Genomic DNA, 20,697 nt, shown 5'->3' with positions numbered 1-20,697 from the left:
ACCAACCTTGATTGGATGTGTTTTTTTTTTTATTTTTTATTTTTAACAAACCTTGATTGGATGTTAGAGAAATAGTATGTGTCTTCTTATTTCTCTGAAAACAAAAATTTAATTCATTAAATCATACCAAATATAATAAACTAGAAACATATGAGAGGTGTCCAATCACTCCCTGCAATTTGACATAGAAACAATTTTTTCGAGTAACACTGTAGGCGACACGATTCGCAGATCGTTTAACAAAACGGAAATTAACATCAATTATCATGGATGTTATTTCTTTAATATCATCAACAATAAAACCAAAAACAAAAATAAAAGAATCAAAAGCTATAGCGTGGAAAACAAGATATGAATCTATCTCAACATCAACATCTCCCATTCCTATTCCCTTTAGCTAGCTTAGAGTTGTGTACTATCATTTTTTACTTGTAAGATTTGAAAGTTCATGTAATAGAACTTTATCCATTATATCCCCTCTATCCTCTATCTCTGTGCACCATTAGGCACGCCGCACGCATCACCAAAAAGCACACAACTAAGTATGAAAATATACACCACACAGTGTTCGAAAATGTACAATTAGGGACAATGGAGTTATAAGGGTGTTTTGTGCATTTTCATTGTTGTGCATTTTCTGACATTGAATGGTGTATTTTGTTAACACTAGTGGTATAAACCGCACCGACCACACGGGAAGTTGCGGCCGCATTTGAGCAGACTTATATATATATATATGGGAAAAGGTTCTCATGCGGTTGTGCGGTGATCTATTATTTTTTTAAAATTAAATTGATGCACCTTAAGCTTCTAATCTACTTACCTTAAGCTGGACTAACATAAACATGGCTTTGTAGATAAAATCTTATAAAGAATATTGTTTGTGTTTTTGAATTGAAAAAAAAAAAAAGCAACTTAAGAAGGAAAATCACGTACCTAAAATCTTAGGCCAACGCACCTTAAGCACACAAACCACACACCTTAAGAATAAAAATCACGCACCTAAAGCTTTAAATCGACGCATTTAAGTTTCAACAACTAAACACACCTTAAGCTCAAAAATCACGCACCTTAAGCACAAAAAACACACACATTAATAAATAAAGTCGTGCACCTTAAAAAGGAAAACCATGCACTTAAGTTTCAATTACTAACGCACTTTAAACACAAAAATACGCACCTTAAGAAGAAAAATCACGCACCTTAAGTTTGACCCATATGAAAAATGACCAAATTGTCACTGCATTTTTTTAAATATTGTTAATCCTAAATGTTGATTTTGACAAAATCAAAAACTCTCCTCTTACCACACTACCGCACTGGAACACCCAACCGCATTTGAACCGTGTATATATATATATATATATATATATATATATATATATATATATATATGTTTATGTTCTCTATCTATTAATATTATCAAGTATCAACTTCGATATGATCCTTATAATAATTAATGATGATTTCCCACCGATTCACTTAGCAAGCTAGCTAAAAAAAAAAGCTAAGACAGCCATTGCTGTCCGTCATCTTAGTCTAGCCCTGTCATCTCACACGTACTCCACATGTACATGTTCTTTAATTTGTCCCATATAATCATATATAATACGTACTCTATATCTTCCCATCTCCTATGTTTTATAAATATTTATGTAGTAATTTACTCACGACATAATGAATATTGATTTTTTTAATATTGACTTTAACTATTCACCATGTGAATATTTCATCAATCTATATTTTAATTACATTAATTTGTTTATATTATCTACTGTTCTTCATTCATAATAATAATAATAATAATAATAATAATAATTTGTAGGTACTAAGTACTAACATATAAATCTTTTGTTTAAAAAGAAAAAAAAACAAAAAACAGATGGAGAAGGGATCTGATTGGATCTTATGAATAATATATACTACGTATATAATAATACATGAGTAAGAAGATGGACACCATGACAAATGATTAAGGGTGTGTTTGGTTCAAACATTGGAATCAAAATGGTTATTACTTATGAGAATGAAATCTATACTATATATAAAAGCATTATCCTCCTCCAAAATTTCCCGCCCAAACGTAGGGGCATTTTAGTAATATGGTAATTATTATTCTTTTTAACCAACAAATGAAATATTACGAAAAAATTTATGAAGGAAAAATGAATGACAATCAATAATTCTTTTTATAAAGGAAAAAGGAAATGATTATATTCAAAAGGAAATTAAAACATTAGGAAAAATAAAATGAATATATTAATATTTCATTGGAAATATAATATGCAATTATATTATTATAATTATATAAATTAAATATTAATTAATTAATAATTATATTAATAAATAGTACTCCATAATAATTAATATTTAATAATAATAATAATAATTTTTGTATATACGAATTGATATTCCTATTAATGAAAAATAATTAATTTAGTGTAATTGACTAATAATAATTGCCTAATAATTATTATGGTAATTAAGCTAAATATTGGTCGTTGAATTTATTTTTATACTCCGTAATAATTAAAGTTAAATTATTTCTCATTTTTCCATATTTATTTATTTTTGTAATAATATAATTACTTAAGTTATATTAAATATAAATCTTTTAAGATAATTGTAAACAAACACGTCATATATTATTCAATTAATTGAGTGATACTTTTGCACTAATCTTATAATCAAATAAATGTACATATTCAATATTATATTTTTTAAAAAAATAATTTTATCTTTAATTTTATTATCTAAATAAATAATACAAAAATTTATCCGTGAATAAAATTTTCTCTCATTCAAGCAAAGAAAACATCAGAAAACATAATCAATCCAACTAATTTCATCAATTGCACTGTACTATATAATATTCGATGTTATAATTTATATAATGGTATATCGATCCAGATATTCTTAAAATATTATAACAAATTCATTTCGTGCAACGCACGGGCGAAAATACTAGTACTTGGTAATAATAAGAGATTTAAGTAGAATAAGATACTTTGTTTTGTAGTAATTAGTAAATAAGATTTGAAATTAAAATTAATTAATCAATTAAAATTAATTAATTAAATATATACTCCGTATATATACACACACACGGATACATATATGTGTATATATATTAACATTTATATTTAATGCTTGGGCAACGACCCTTTTTTTGTTTCCATTCATTTTGCCCTCTTATTTTTATTCCATTGTTCAAAGTAAAAGTATAGGAGTAAAATAGTAATGAGTTTTGTAAATACTAATGAGGTGTTTGGTAGAATGTAATTGCAATTAAATTGCACTGTTTTTCTTTGGCAATAGAAATTATATAATGTTTGGTTGGAGATAACTGCAATTTCCTTACGGCATGTTTAGTTCACGGAATGAATTTTAAGAGAGAATGGAATAGAGATGGAATATAATAGGATTTGTATTTCATTGTTTGATTAGCTGAAGGAATATATATATATATATATATATATATATATATATATATATATATATATATATTTTTTTTTTTTTTAAATTTTTTTTTCTGAAGGAATAGACTTTAAAAATGTTATTTCAGTGTTTGGTTGGTTTAAAGAGTAGAAACGAAATATATGTTTAAAAAATATAAAACCCTTATACAAAATATATTACTCCGTATTATTATTATTATAAAACAAAGGGAAAATGACACTTTTCCCCCCTATGTTATGTGCTTATAGCACTTTTCCCCCCTGTGTTATTAAAGTGGCAGTTTTTCCCCTCAGTTATTTTAAAAGTGATAGTTTTCTCCCTTGTAATGTTAAATTGACATTTTTACCCTTAAAAATAATTATTTCATTTATTTTTATTCTCCAACCAATTATTACTAATATGTATGGAAGATCACGGTTCGATACGAACCTAATCGAACACTGTAACAATTGAACTTAAATAGTATAGATGATTACGGTTACGATTCAGAACCAAAAAAATAAAATAAAATAATTGTTGAATTTATACTATTTTTAAATAAGAAATAAAATTATAAAAATAAATAAATAAATAAATAAGTTTTGATTGGCGGTTCAAAATCGAAATTGGAACTGAGCCGTACCGATTTATCAAAATAAGTGTTTGATCATTTTCACTATATATGACTGTGGTTAAGTTCCGGTTCAACAATTATTTAATTTTATTTTTCGGTTCTGAATCGTAACCAGAACTGTCCATACTATTTCGGTATGATTGCTACAGTGTTTGGTTAGGTTCGAACCGAATTGTGATCATCCATACATATAAGTAATAATTTGTTGGAGAAGAAAAATAAATGAAATAATTCTTATTAAGGGTAACAATGTCAATTTAACATTTTAGGGGGAGAAACTGCCACTTTAATAACACAGGGGAAAAAGTGCTATATGCACATAACATAGGGGAAAAAAGTGTCATTTTCCCTAAAACTTATAAATAACAAAATTTTTTAAAGAACATTTATTAACATTCAAAAGAAGAATAACATAATTTTTTTTCAATAAAATACTCAAAAGCAATACAAATATTATTAATACAAAAAGAAACACCTTTTTTTTTTCAAAAAAAAAAAAAGAAAAAGAAACACCTTTTAAATAGCCTTAAATAAATAATATAATTTTTACATGTCAAAAAATGGGGTCACACTTGTGTGAGACCGTCTCACGGATCCTTATTCGTGAGACGAGTCGGGTCAAAGCACCATGCAAATGTCATATTTATATGTGCAAATGTCATACTTATATGCTCAAATATAACACTAATCAAGATTACAATTTTTGTTACTTATAAGAGAAAAAGTAATACATTTTTCATAATAAGTAATGTTGACAAGTGCCCCTTACTTATAAGGGCAAATATAATACTTTTGAGGAAAAATGTAATACTTTTAAATCGAAATGTAAAAATATTGTATTTTCCGTTAAAAGTATTACATTTACCACAAAAATTTTATTCCTGATTAGTATTACATTTGAGCATATAAGTATGAGATTTGTGGATATAAGTGTTACATTTGCATCTTGACCCGACCCGACCCGACATGTCTCATGGTGAGACGGTCTCACACAAGTTTTTGCCCAAAAAATTAGGTAAAAAATAAATTTCTATTCCTTCCCAGTTCCCACCAAAGAGCAAGTTAGTTCTTAAATACGAAAAGAAACACCTTTTAAATAGCCTTAATTAAAAACACAGAAAAACAACGAAGACAATATGAGATTAGCCACCGAGGAAAGCAATCCATTCCAATCCGCAATCTTAGGACCGCAGTTGTAGCGTTAAGCACCGTGAGTTGCAAACTTGCACTACCAGAGCTCACACCGATAAAGCAGAAAGAGTTAGAGGGGGAGAGATTTAGTGAGAGAAAGGAATATGAATAAGAGGAGAAGATGTGAGACGACATTAAAGCACCTTTCCTCGCCACAAAATCTGTCCTTAACTTATGAGCTTTGATACTTGTACAGTATACCCACTGACGACTTGTTTATATGCAAATGCTATACATGATTTAAACGTGCATACACAAAATTCAAGTTGTGGTGGGATCCTTTTGAGGAAAATTTTCGTATCTTATTCAGTACGTAAATGGCAGCGCATTGATCGATCGAATTGGTTTTCGCGTTGAAGGAGAAGCTAAGTTTGTCGAGGCAGGCAGGATCGTTTCGGTTTTGTTAATTCGTTTGGCGTGGGTGGGGATAAGAGCTAAGGAAGCGAAGAATCTCAGATGGTGATGGAAGAAAACGAGAGTTGCGGCAGTACTGGCTGTGGCGTGGCCGACTCATCGGCGCCTGCTAACGCTAGACATCACGCAAAAAAGGTTGAGGTTTACAATGAGGTTCTGCGGCGGCTCAAGGATCTCAACAACCACGACGCCCAACTTCCTGGTTTCGATGATCAGCTCTGGGCTCACTTTAACCGCCTGCCTACTCGGTACCTTTACATTTCTCTCTCTCTATTTACAATTTTACATATACAATTTTCCTTACTGCTTTCACAGACATCCACACCCATTCGTAATGTGGGAATTTATATTTATTTCGATCTTGCTCACTTGCTTGAATTTCTATACCAGGTTATCTCTTTTTTTTTTTTTTTTTNTTTTTTTTTTTTTTTTTTTTTTTTTTTTTTTTTTTTTTTTTTTTTTTTTTTTTTTTTTTTTTTTTTTTTTTTTTTTTTTTTTTTTTTTTTTTTTTTTTTTTTTTTTTTTTTTTTTAACATTTAGATCAAATCAGCATTTAAGTCTCATATTATTTGTTCTGTTTCAGAAACAACGCTCCTCACAGAAGCCCTCATGCCTAATAGAATTATTAACCATATATTAAAACAAGTGCTAGGCAGGGATGAATTTGTTACTTGAGGCTTCTGATATTTGTATATTATTGAAGGTATGCATTAGATGTCAACGTGGAAAGGGCAGAAGATGTTCTCACCCACAAAAGACTTCTGCATCTCGCATGTGATCCTGCCAATAGGCCTGCCTTTGATGTTCGGCTGGTGCAGGTAGTTCAGTTTAGTTGCACTATCCAATTTTCATGGATTATGCACTTAATCCTGTGAAAGTACTTTGCTATATTGTCAACACACATCCCTCACCTTACCCATTTATTTTCAAACCTTTGGTGGATTGCAATACTGCATGCAATGTAGAATTAATGAATGTAAGGTGAGCACTGTATGGAATGAGAAATAATTATGGTTTATATAAAATGCCCTTCTTAAAAAAGAATTTATGATTTATATATATAACAGTAAATATTCTTGCATTTAAAACTATTCAATCATCTCACACAATTTTCATCCTGATATGCTTCAGTTGGACTACACTCTATGGTTTTCACCATTATATGTCTTACACCCCAATATTATTCTTTTGGTGGATTACCTGATACATTATCCGTGTGAATGTTGGGTACAACTATTGGATCCAATTTGCCATTACACAGGTTGCCCCAGTATCTGATGTGAACTCATTGGAGTCTGTCTGTTTGAACTCTCCTGAGAAAGAAGTCACACGGAGGTATTATCAAGAGTGATATAGTCTATTCTAAAATCATGTTGCATGCAGAAGATGTTATATTGTCTTTAAGCCCAATGGTTATTTTAAGCTTTTTTTTTTTGTTAAGTGTGTGTGTGCGTATTTCTATTTCCTATATGCTATTGGATACCCTTTTTCTTAATTATCTAAGTCCTTTACCTTCCTTTTCAAAATCCCAGCATCCATCCACCACCTTCCTTTGGCTCTTCTCCTAATCTTGAAGCTCTTGCTCTGGAAGCAAGCAAATCCCAAGTTCAGGAAGGGAATACTACTCTTCAACCTTCGGCAAAACTGTCAAGGTATATAGCACAGTAAGTTTCATACTTATCATTTTAGTTTCTCATGGAAGGATGATAAGTGATTGTACCTATAATGTGGTGTGCTGCTCCTAGTTATGATGAATTTATCTCTAAATTTCTTTCACTGACTGTTCACACTATTACCTCTGCCATCATGGAAAGTTACTTTGAAGAATGAATTTATCCCAAAACTTTTTTAGTGAAGCTCCTTATTGAAAGTTGGAAGATTCAACTTTACTTAAAATCTTGAAGCAGAAAAAGTTACCTCATTGCATATGTGTATATACACCCATGCATGAATGTGGTCAGGTGTAGCTCACTTTTAAGTGTGGCTTAAACTTGTGTAGGCCCATGCATGAAATTACATTTTCAACAGTTGACAAGCCAAAGCTCCTCAATCAGGTATGTGATACGCTTTCCAATATACTTTATGTATACAGTTGGTTGGGATGTTGATGGGCTGTCAAAGTTCACAAATCTTCTATTTTATTAATTTTATCTTCTTACAATATATATAACTTGTGAAACATATTGGTTTTTCTTCCCCTAAATGTTTGCAGTTGACTTCATTGCTAGCTGAACTTGGATTAAACATTCAGGAAGCACATGTCTTTTCCACTATTGATTGCTTCTCTTTGGATGTCTTTGTTGTTGATGGTTGGCCTTATGAGGTATATGTATGGCCTATCACATCTCAAAGTATATCAAGTGTATTGCTGCATGAAACCAGGTCTATATATGCTAGTCCTGTTCATTCTTAAAAAAAGATACTGTATAACTTTTTAAACCTTTGTTCAGCATTGCTACTGTGTGAACAAAAACTAATATTGCCTCCTGCATCCATTCTTGATATGGTCAAAGCTTCATCTATTATTAGGTAGTGGGATATTAATTGCTTCCAGAAAATTTGTTTTGGCCCATGGGATGTTTTCAATAAAATTTGGTGTTGCCCAACTAAGAACTTATTGTTTATTCTTTTACCCGTTTTTTCCCCTATTTGCACAGCACAAAAGACTTTCTGCTTCTGGTGTTTTATCACTTCAATAGGGACTAACAATGTTATTCTTTTTTAACCTACCTGTTTGTTTGTGCATTCATGTTCAAAGAATAAATTCTGGCAATAACTCCTTATCTTTTCAGGAAACTGAGCTACTACGAACTGCACTGGAAAGGGAAATTTTGAAAGTTGAGGTACCTTTTTTTTTTTTTCCTGCTCTTTGGTAAACCGTAAACATAATCAAATGTTCAGTATATTCTAGAGATTTCAATACATGCTGCTTGTTGCCTTGCAGATGAAAATCAACTTTGCTTTATTTATTTTTTTTTTTTTGGGAGGGGGAGAGAGGGCTGAGGGTTGGTTATCTGATCTTTTGTTGCCAATTGTTTCAGCAATGATAGTTTTCACTTGTAAATAGTCTAGACTCTTGCCCTCTCATTTTTTAAAAATCTTTTTATCGTTATATATCATTTTATGTTCCTTGGTTAATGCTTTAATGTCAATGAGTATCAATTTTGCAATAGGTGTATGCAATTTTCTCCTTTTTTATTTATTATTTATTTTTTATAATGTTGTTTTGTTTAAAAAAAAAAATTAGATCAATTATCAACTGCTTTGTTTTTCCATGTGATTCTGTACAATGATTGACTAGGATTAAGTGTTATGCAGAAACACTGGTGGCAAAATAAAAGTTCTTCGCAGTCATTGAGTGAAGGTGAGCATAACCATATGGTGATCAAATGTGAGCCTGATCACTTGACAATACTAAATGATGTTACTGATGTCTGGGAAATTGATCCTCAACTTCTAAAATTTGAGTACAAGATTGCGTCGGGTTCATATGGTGATCTGTAAGTTTTTCACATGCTAGACAATTTCATGGCACTGTATTTGTTTCCAATTAACTCATGTTTTTGTTTGTTCTAGATACAAAGGCACATACTGCAGTCAGGAAGTTGCTATCAAAATTTTGAAGTCTGACCGTGTGAACACAGAATTGCACAAGGAGTTTGCTCAAGAAGTGTATATTATGAGGTTTCTCAAAACTCATGTTAAACTTGTTGAAATTGAGGGATTGAAAGACCTGGCGGGNATAGGGTTCTTCTCTATGCCTCTATATATACTAAACTAGCTACCAAATCTACCATAATAGGAATAGGTAACCCTAATAGGAATAGGAAACTAAATCCAGCCCACTAGGAGTTTCCTAATATTCAACAAAACTCTTACTGTTTTATGGGAAAGAAGTCTGCATGCATAAGGTTTTCTTAGCTCATAGATAAGTTCTTCATTTTTGTTTAATTCAGTAAACTTCTTGAAAGCTAATGCAATTGTCATGAAAGTGTCTTTTACTGTGCTATTCAGTCTTCTTCTCTGTATTAGTACTTACTCTTTAAAACTGTTGTACACTTGTACTATGTGTTATTGGGTGAGATTTTCATACGTTTTAAACACAGCCTAACTTTTAGTCAGTTCTATACCACTTTCCAGCTGCAGCTTGTCTGCATATTAACCTATATTCCCTCTTTCAGTATTGGTTTCCTCCCACAAATGGTGGGGATAGGCTGTTTCAATGGCTAATCACAATATCTGCAACATGTGACTTTCTGATGCTTGCCTTGTATTCAACTAATCTATGTATTGCTTAATGCTTAGCTAAAGGAACATATCTGCTTCTATCTTTTTAAGATGTCCTTGTACTCAGGCTTGACTATTTTCTAATGCTTGCAGAAAAGTTCGACACAAAAATGTCGTGCAATTCATCGGGGCTTGCACCAAGCCTCAAAACTTGTGCATAGTTACAGGTGTTTCTCAATAGACTAGTAATGTTCTTGTAACTTATTCCAGCTGGGTTTTGTTAGAAACTGAATTAGTGGAACTTAGGGTGTGTTTGGTTCACACAAGGAAATCGGAATCGGAATGGGAATCAAATACTTGGTAATGGTAATAGGTTTTGGTGAAAGTACATTGCATGTTTGGTAGTAGGGAGGAATTTGAATGATTACCAGTATTGATGTTTGGTTATGTATGACCCTATAATGGGAATAAAGGTTTTAAAAATACAAAAATAAAAAATTAAGGCAATTGATCTTATTATAATGACATCCAAAGCACCAATATGAACAAAAAAATCAAAACAAAAATCTAAAAGCTCTAATCCAAACTTAAAAATTAGATTACCAATAAGATGGAATGATACCCGTTTTTAATTAGGGAATGAGGTTTTTAATTGAAGGGTAATCAAATCTCATAGTTGTGTTTTAAAAAATTGTCAGCCAAACACTAACTATGATTTTGATCCTCATTCATGGTATGTAAACCCATGAACCAAACACACACTTAATTTTCATTATAATAGGCTTTGTTCAAGTATTATCTCCATTATATTTCATTAATTGTAGAATACATGTCTGGAGGAAGTGTATATGACTATTTGCACAAACAAAAGGGAAGTTTCAAACTCCCGGATTTGCTTAAAGTAGGAATTGATGTGGCAAAAGGGATGAATTACCTGCACCAGAATAACATTATACATAGGGATTTGAAAGCTGCCAATCTTTTGATGGATGAAAATGAAGTAAGAGTATTTTTAACTTTTTTCCTCCTTGCTCTATTTGACTCTTGTTTTCAGTTCCGGTATGTAATTATTATTGATATACGGAGTAATTGATTTGCTTTTTAGAGTTTTTTTAGCATTGCTAATTTCCAGTTGTTTCTTACAGTTTATTTGAATTAAATGCACATGATTTTGACTTTAAAGTATTTTGTGGATGCTGTTTCAGGTTGTCAAAGTGGCTGATTTTGGTGTTGCCAGAGTTAAAGCACAAAGTGGAATCATGACTGCAGAAACTGGGACATACCGTTGGATGGCCCCTGAGGTACGTATTCTTTGTCAAATTAGGAATGGGAAGTGGGTAATTGTTTACTCATACAATGTGTAATTGCCACAGGATGGGATAAGGTTGAGGGAAAATGATCTCAATGTGGGATACTTATCTTATGATAAAAAAGGGGGTTTTGGCATTTCAAACACAATATAGGCTAATCATGTTGGGTATGTTATTGCCTTATCCTGTGCTATCAAACATGGATATAGATGATCAATGCATGCATTGGGGGAGGCTGGCCAGGCTTTGTCTTCAAGTTTCTAAATAATTTGTATTTCATACACACTTAATTTTGCCAATTGATACCTGGTTGAAAGTATTAGTAATTTGTTTTAGTGCTCAAAATAAGAAGTGAATGGTCATAAAGTCTGGTAGCAACTTAATTCTCATCCATCTAACTCTCAAATAAAGGTTGCACATCCACAGAAATGTTCAATTATTAATTGGCATTTGATGAGCTTTTCCTGCTCTGATTCATGCTTAAATCAAGTTTGAGACAGTGTCTTGAAAGTGACATTACCTTGGGTAGGCCAAATACTTAAAAGTCACGTACACCCACTGATTGAGTAAATGCGTTGGCGTTCAGAGAACAAAAGAGCATGCATTCCTTATATTTGAGAAGCTTGGTTTAGTTGATATCTACTTTCTAATGTAATTACCAAACCTGCGTTTGCTTATAGCTGCTCTTTTCCCTTGAAGGTTATAGAACACAAGCCCTATGATCAAAGAGCTGATGTTTTCAGTTTCGGCATTGTGTTATGGGAGTTATTGACTGGAAAGGTACATGATGCTGAAATTAGCTTATTGTTTTTCAGTTCATTCTGTTAATACTCTCTTATTTTGACTTGCCAGCTTCCATACGAGTACCTAACACCATTGCAAGCTGCTATTGGTGTGGTCCAGAAGGTAATGCTTCTTTTCTTAATAATTAATATGACTGTTTTTTTTTTTAATCATATTTCTGTTGCATGGAAATATTTTGCATATCTATATATATAGATATATGATATAAGGAAGGAACCTTTGTCACCTAGCATGATGTGATTTGGGGTCATTTGGTTTTCCAGAAATAATCTCCCCAAATCCCCTATTGGATACATTTCACATAATAGTGGCGGCTCACAAATAATTTAACTTTTAAGATGAATATATAATGGAGGACAGGAGGAGGGCGCAAATTATATGGTGGACCATGATTATAGCTGATACTGCAGTTGTGTTGAACGGATACTGCAGTTGTGTTGAAAAGATACTGCAGTTGTGTTGAAAGGAAACTGCAGTTGCACGGAACAGAGGACATTCATCCGTTCAACACAACTGCAGTATCTTTTCAACACAACTGCAGTACCCGTTCAACACAACTGCAATTCCAGATAAATGACACGTCCTTTGTTCCGCGCAACTGCAGTTCTCTTTCAACACAACTGCAGTATTCTTTCAACACAACTGCAGTATCAACCATGACCCATGGTCCACAAATACATAGTGGACCATGGTCGACAGTATAACAACTGGGAGGAGGGAGGGTGGAATGTTATTAAATATATTGTGTAGGTGGGTGGGTCGTCTATAGATTTATTAGAAAGTAAATGTACAAGGTACTGGGAAATTTTTTATCCATAGTTGTATCCCAAAGTTAATGACTCCAAATGTTGGAGTTGACGTTGTTAAACGATCTGTAATTGTCTCAGGATTTTTAATCCCTTCATTATTTGTTTAAGTGAAAGAATATAATATGTCACGATTTTAACCAAAAGGCTGGTTAGTATGTAATTGGTTTGCATATATTCAGGGACTACGACCTACTTTACCCAAGCAAACTCATCCCAAGCTTGCTGAGCTGCTTGAGAAATGCTGGCAACACGATCCTACTTGTAGACCTGATTTTTCTGAGATTACAGAAAGTTTGCAGCAAATGGCAAAGGAGGTATGTAAGGCATATTAGTATTAGTAGTTACTAGTTTCAATAACAAAAATACTAGATGGACTCTCAAAATCATACTCCCAATTTTTTTTTTTTTGAGTTCTACTGACTTTGTTACAATGTAGTATCTGTTCATAGTTACTTTCTTAATCTACTGAAGCACAAAAAGTCATGCCTCCACTGAGGCTCGAACCCACTCCCTTCCACATGGGAGTGTACACCGGGTGCCGCTTGACCACAAGGTCTTTGGCTACTCCTAACTTTTACTCCCATTTGTGTTCAAATTTGATTAGAGGATGGAAAGAAAGGAATAGATAAACATCATGCCCCTTATAAAATTAAGCAATTAAAGCATGTCAACTCATATGGAGTAGAAAGTGAGAGTATATTTAGAATTACTCTTTGGATAAACACAAGCATGACACTGGTGTGTGTGTATGTATATGTATATATATATATATATATATATATTTGTTAGTAGTTGGTTCTGTTAATTATTGTGATGTGTCCTGATACGTGGAGGTAGCAGGTAGGAGACGAAGGACATGATCGGCGCAAGCAGAAACCTTCTGGAGGATTTTTGTCTGCCCTCAGACACAGACACCGTTGACTAGTTGTAGAATGTTGGTTTATACATACATACATAGTACATACAATCATGCATACATACCTTGGACGCTTCGTAACTTGTTTTATTTATCTATGGTTTGCAGGTTTGACGTTCCCTGAGCAACGGAGAATGACAATGCCATTCGATCATTCAGACTCATTTAGTTTGCGAAAAATATTTGAGTGGAAATAAAATTAAAACTCCATAAAAAAGCAATTACTAGGAATATTAATTTTATTGTTTGATTAGTGGAAAAGAAATTAATGAGAATATTGATTTCATTATTTGATTTGATTTGAATTATAAAGAATAACTAGTGTTTTACCCGTGCGATGCACGAATAAAATTATGTTATTATGAATATAAATAAAAAATTTAAAAAAATATAAATATTTTAAAATGAACAATATAATAATATAGTTGTAACTCCATATATTTGGTTAAGTATCTATTTTCATAGCATATAAATTTAAATTTAAATTTTGTATAATTAATAGAGTCTCTAATTAATTATGTACACATTTAGATAAATTTATAGAAAAAAATTGACATAATTAATTTCATTTATTCCTAAGTGTATTTCATATATATATTATAATTCTAACAATATGAATAATAACTAAAAAAAATTATATTTAAAGAAAAAGATGTAAATTTTAATTTTTGTATTAGTAAATTTAAATTCTAATTGGATGCATTTCCTTAATGATTGTATAATACGTCATATATGCAAACAATATCTATTAATATGTATATAGGCAAAATCTATAATATAATTTCCGTAATTATAATATATATTGATGGATTTATAATTAAAATAATCACATTTAAAAATTAACAAAATTAGCATTTTAATTTTGTATGATTAATATAATGCATAAATATAAGTATGTATTTTAAAAGTTTTCTAAATAGTTATGGACACATGTTTTTTTAATTTTATAATTATATTTTCTTAAGTATATTTCATATTTTATTACGTATAATTAAAGAAATCGATTTACAAATTAAAAGAATTAATTTTTAAATTTGTATGGATTAATATAGTCCCTAACTATATTACGCATTTAGGCATATTTTTAAATTTTTACTTAAGAGTATGATTTTAGAATTGAATATAAAATTAAAAATATATATCTAAATTTGAATCAAATGAAATTATTTCAATTTTAATTTTTTTAATTGAAATTCAAAACAAATAAAAAATAAAATTAAAAATATCTATAATATTAAAATATTAAATTAAATATATTATTTCAATTATATGTAAAAAATGTTAAATTTGGTAGAATTGTATATATCAATTTTTTTTTTTATGAAAAATGTATATACCAAATTTAATATGTAGTAATTAAGGTGATTGGTGTTAATTAAGTTGATTAGGGTGTAGTATTTATTTACCTGAACGTTATAATCCTGAAAAGGTATATCTTTGAATTCATATAAATTTTTTTAGGAATTATCAATTAATACCAAAAATGTTATATTGTCCAATCCCGAAAAAGGTATATTTTTGAATTCATACAAAAATTTATAGGAATTATCAATTAATACCAAAAATGTTATATTCTCCAAATATTTGATATTACAAAAATGCACCTGAGTTTGGGTGGGAAAAATGTTTCAGGCACTTCTCCATTTTCGTGCGGTCACCAGAGATTGTATTCTCTTTAATGTAAACTGAACCTTCTAAAGCAGCTTCAGCTTTGGTGGTCCTTCTTGTTCCAAAGCCTATATTTTGATATGGATACACACTGCTTAAGCATCCTCTTTAATTTGTTCTACTTGAAATAAGAAAAGTTTCTTCACTTTTGTCCTCAAGCAAATGTGATGCATTTATGTTTTTACTTTTGCTACTCTCATATGTGCCCTCTTTTGAATCTTCTCATTCTTTTCTAACTGTAGACAAACCCACTGCTTATACTGTAGAAATAATTGCACTCATAACTATTTGTCTAAATAATATACTACTTGCCTTTGAAAAAGTTAAAATTTGCATGGCAGCTAAAAATGAATCTTACATTCAAAGTTCGGTCGAATTCTACAGTTGGTTCAATTTTTTGATAACTCTAATGTATCTACATTTTTCTTTTCTGAGTTTAATCTTTTTTCTTTTTCAATGTAGACTACTTCAACAATGCGATGCAATTGAGGAACTCTACACAGCAGATAATGACATACAACAATGAGGAGCCAATGTGGGGAAGAGAAAAGCGAAGTAGCTGAACTGAGAGATAAACTTCCACTAAATTGCAAAATATATCATAGATGCATAACATAGGATTAGTCCAGATACAAAATAGCCTACCAAGATACAAAAAAAAAAAAAAAAGTTAGAACCACACTTACCACCCCATACTTGTTAAGTAGATTTTCTGCTGATACACCAACCAGCTCTGACACTTCCCTATCCCAAGGGATAAAAAATTAGAATCAGCACTAAGTCATAAACTTACCTCTTTACAAATGTAGGGAACTGCGGGCTCTTATGATGAAACAATAGCTTAGTCGCATCAAAGGAACTGGAAATTCTAACCCACCTAAACAAACTCAAACATGTTAAAAGTCTAACATTCTTACTTTGTTATTGCAGACAGAACACTACAAAGGATGAGGATGGGAAAGATTGACAACCAAGAATAGATGGATTAGAACAAATAAACCATTTCAATAGGTAACCAATACTTTTATTTTACCTTCACTTGGATATGATTTGTGACTATGAAATCAGGAAAAAAAATTATTTAGAAGCATATTACTTATTGTCTAGAAACCTGGGTCTGCATAACTGCAACGATAGAACGACTGGCTCAACTGAGGTAGAATTGAAATGAGGGAGCAGCTGATTTAGTTGATTCTCACTGGAGAAGAAAAAACAAATTATAAAAAAAACAGTGCACATAACTTAACATAAACTGCATAAATAAAGAAATAGGAGTACCTTGCATCTTCTAGAACAAAGTCAATGAGCCTAACCATCCGCCCACCAATATCCCTCTGTATATCTCTACCACTCTGCCAATGATATCTACAATAGCAAATCCCATCTAGAATAACAATACATTGCCTTTAGATAGTGAAACTCTAAGATGATAAGCCATTGCATTGCCTTTAGATAGTGAAACTCTAAGATGATAAGCCATTGTCCAAAGCAATTTTCAAGCTTTGCCATCGTCAATTGAAGCAGCAAACAATAAATCTCAACTATAATGGCCGGAAAACACAAGGATGTCGGAAAGAAATCAACTATAATGGCCGGAAAACACAAGGATGTCGGAAAGAAACAATGGGCAACGCACCCAAGTTCCAGCACAAGCCCCAACTCCATGACACCATACAAAGCCTAACAAATCCATAAGGAAACGGCAAACGAAACACAAAACCCATCGGCAGAACTCAGCCACGCCGAACCATCTTGAACTTGCAAAATCACCCACCAGTCAACCGTTCAAATAGACAACACCAACTCAAACGCCATAGTCAACCAAACTCATTAAAATCAAAAGGTTCCCAAAAATCCATGGTTGAAGCGTGAAAAAAAAAAAGTAAGTATAACAGAATGTAATGTCGGAAAATCTCACCACCAACAGCGCCGACGGGAACCTCCAAACCAACCACTCCAACTCCATGAAATAATAACCTTAGTTGGGTTGTGAAGATGATGGGTTGTATGGTCATATAGAGTGTATTTATACACAATGGATGAGATCAAGAAAGGTAAAAGCTTTCAAATTTTTAATTAATATAAAAAACGTTATAATCCCCAAAAAGGTATATCTTTGATTTCAGACAAAAATTTATAGGAATATTTCATATTCTTTCCATGTTTATCATTTTTTTATCAATGATTTTTATTAAAATAATTATGAGTTTGGTTTTACAAAAATGCCCTCCAGTTTTGGGGGAAAAACTCTTGCTAGGCACTTCTGTTATTATATATATATAGATTAATGGATACGGGAAACTATTATTTTGGTCCTTCAATTGTTTCTCAATTTCAATCAATTTAATCATCGAATTGTTTACAATTTTTCAATTAAACCTTTCTAGGGACCAAATTGACAATTTTAAAAAAGCAAAATTTACCATTTTGGTCCCTGAAAGGGTTTAATTAAACAATTCGATGATCAAATTGGTTGAAATTAAAAATTAAGGACTACATTGACAATTGAAAAAAATTGGGAACCAAAATAATGATTAACTTTAACGTGTATAAAGATCTATATTTCCTTACACAATAATAATGATAATAAAAGTAAGAATAAATTACAAGCACAAAATAATCATGTCAGTTCACTTTTTGTTTCCAAATTCTATGGAAAACAAAATCCCCTCTCAAAAAAAATTTCTTCATAAATAAGGAAAAAAATTTCATGAACCAGAAGGAAAATTTCATTTTCTTCAAATTTAAGTAAAGATCCTTCAACAAAAAACTCGATCAAGAAAGAAAAAGTTTATAGTATCCTAAGACTCCCTAATTAAACTCTAATGCTAGCAATACAAGCAATCACATAGAACTACTAAATTGCCAATCCCCAGCAACAGTGCTAAATTTTTATGTAGCAAAAATAAGTGATGGTGAGTGTACGAGTGTGAAACGTCATTCAGCTAAGGATTGGGAGATATGGCATACAATATGCAATCACAAACAACTAGGCACTAGCATAAGGAAATTAACAAGAAGCTAAGCCAATAACAAGTTCAAGGCAACGATAAGACTAACACATATACACAAAGATAAACATTAAATAAAGAAATAGGACTCAAGAATGAAGTCGGTAAAGTCGAGCCCATAGACGACTTTAACAACAATAAATGTGTTCCATTCCTCACTTATGTTAATGCCGTAGAGGCCTATCAAGCTAAAAGGAGAGAGGAAACTGGTCCCGACAAAAAAGACCGTCGGACGGACAGAAACTAAGGAGATCAATCACCCTAAAGGNCAAACAATAAATCTCAACTATAATGGCCGGAAAACACAAGGATGTCGGAAAGAAACAATGGGCAACGCACCCAAGTTCCAGCACAAGCCCCAACTCCATGACACCATACAAAGCCTAACAAATCCATAAGGAAACGGCAAACGAAACACAAAACCCATCGGCAGAACTCAGCCACGCCGAACCATCTTGAACTTGCAAAATCACCCACCAGTCAACCGTTCAAATAGACAACACCAACTCAAACGCCATAGTCAACCAAACTCATTAAAATCAAAAGGTTCCCAAAAATCCATGGTTGAAGCGTGAAAAAAAAAAAGTAAGTATAACAGAATGTAATGTCGGAAAATCTCACCACCAACAGCGCCGACGGGAACCTCCAAACCAACCACTCCAACTCCATGAAATAATAACCTTAGTTGGGTTGTGAAGATGATGGGTTGTATGGTCATATAGAGTGTATTTATACACAATGGATGAGATCAAGAAAGGTAAAAGCTTTCAAATTTTTAATTAATATAAAAAACGTTATAATCCCCAAAAAGGTATATCTTTGATTTCAGACAAAAATTTATAGGAATATTTCATATTCTTTCCATGTTTATCATTTTTTTATCAATGATTTTTATTAAAATAATTATGAGTTTGGTTTTACAAAAATGCCCTCCAGTTTTGGGGGAAAAACTCTTGCTAGGCACTTCTGTTATTATATATATATAGATTAATGGATACGGGAAACTATTATTTTGGTCCTTCAATTGTTTCTCAATTTCAATCAATTTAATCATCGAATTGTTTACAATTTTTCAATTAAACCTTTCTAGGGACCAAATTGACAATTTTAAAAAAGCAAAATTTACCATTTTGGTCCCTGAAAGGGTTTAATTAAACAATTCGATGATCAAATTGGTTGAAATTAAAAATTAAGGACTACATTGACAATTGAAAAAAATTGGGAACCAAAATAATGATTAACTTTAACGTGTATAAAGATCTATATTTCCTTACACAATAATAATGATAATAAAAGTAAGAATAAATTACAAGCACAAAATAATCATGTCAGTTCACTTTTTGTTTCCAAATTCTATGGAAAACAAAATCCCCTCTCAAAAAAAATTTCTTCATAAATAAGGAAAAAAATTTCATGAACCAGAAGGAAAATTTCATTTTCTTCAAATTTAAGTAAAGATCCTTCAACAAAAAACTCGATCAAGAAAGAAAAAGTTTATAGTATCCTAAGACTCCCTAATTAAACTCTAATGCTAGCAATACAAGCAATCACATAGAACTACTAAATTGCCAATCCCCAGCAACAGTGCTAAATTTTTATGTAGCAAAAATAAGTGATGGTGAGTGTACGAGTGTGAAACGTCATTCAGCTAAGGATTGGGAGATATGGCATACAATATGCAATCACAAACAACTAGGCACTAGCATAAGGAAATTAACAAGAAGCTAAGCCAATAACAAGTTCAAGGCAACGATAAGACTAACACATATACACAAAGATAAACATTAAATAAAGAAATAGGACTCAAGAATGAAGTCGGTAAAGTCGAGCCCATAGACGACTTTAACAACAATAAATGTGTTCCATTCCTCACTTATGTTAATGCCGTAGAGGCCTATCAAGCTAAAAGGAGAGAGGAAACTGGTCCCGACAAAAAAGACCGTCGGACGGACAGAAACTAAGGAGATCAATCACCCTAAAGGATGCGATCGACCACCAACTCCATTCACTCCCCTCAATCAACCGCTAGTTGATATATTGGATTATGCTCAGACATGTAATCTAGTGCAACAACCTGAATTGGCTAGCAACAGAGAGGAAAAAAAAAGTACTGCGCGTTCCACAGGGCAAGGGGCCACCGGCCATGATACAGAAGAATTCCATATCCTCATAAAGGTGATTGAGAAACTGATTCAGGCCCATGATTTCTCCCAATTCGTTAAGAAAGACAAAGAGAATAAGTTGTGGAAGAAAATATTCCGGGGGGGGGGGGGGG

General features: G+C 31.9%; 1 protein-coding gene across 5 annotated transcripts; it reads left to right on the top strand.

The window, feature by feature from the left end:
• Window positions 1-5,195: 5,195 nt before the first annotated feature.
• On the top strand, window positions 5,196-14,032 carry LOC116031745 (serine/threonine-protein kinase STY46-like). Of its 5 annotated transcripts, none has more exons than XM_031274038.1 (17): window positions 5,196-5,925; window positions 6,381-6,495; window positions 6,939-7,012; window positions 7,210-7,341; window positions 7,677-7,731; window positions 7,890-8,000; window positions 8,470-8,520; window positions 8,996-9,177; window positions 9,254-9,361; window positions 10,058-10,131; window positions 10,729-10,904; window positions 11,110-11,205; window positions 11,914-11,994; window positions 12,067-12,120; window positions 13,007-13,141; window positions 13,665-13,761; window positions 13,852-14,032. In XM_031274038.1, the coding sequence occupies exons 1-16, from the start codon at window positions 5,720-5,722 to the stop codon at window positions 13,746-13,748; spliced, it is 1,734 nt and encodes a 577-aa protein (XP_031129898.1). In that variant the 5' UTR covers window positions 5,196-5,719; the 3' UTR covers window positions 13,749-13,761; window positions 13,852-14,032. The 5 variants fall into 5 exon arrangements, with proteins under 5 accessions (XP_031129898.1, XP_031129900.1, XP_031129899.1 ...); XM_031274040.1 differs by having other exon boundaries at window positions 5,197-5,925; window positions 7,210-7,329; XM_031274039.1 differs by having other exon boundaries at window positions 5,197-5,925; window positions 13,668-13,761.
• Window positions 14,033-20,697: the final 6,665 nt, after the last annotated feature.

This window comes from Ipomoea triloba, chromosome 10 (assembly GCF_003576645.1).
Source record: "Ipomoea triloba cultivar NCNSP0323 chromosome 10, ASM357664v1".
Taxonomy (NCBI): domain Eukaryota; kingdom Viridiplantae; phylum Streptophyta; class Magnoliopsida; order Solanales; family Convolvulaceae; genus Ipomoea; species Ipomoea triloba.
Note: the sequence above shows the minus strand (reverse complement) of the source record. Positions and strands in the feature narration are given on the sequence as shown.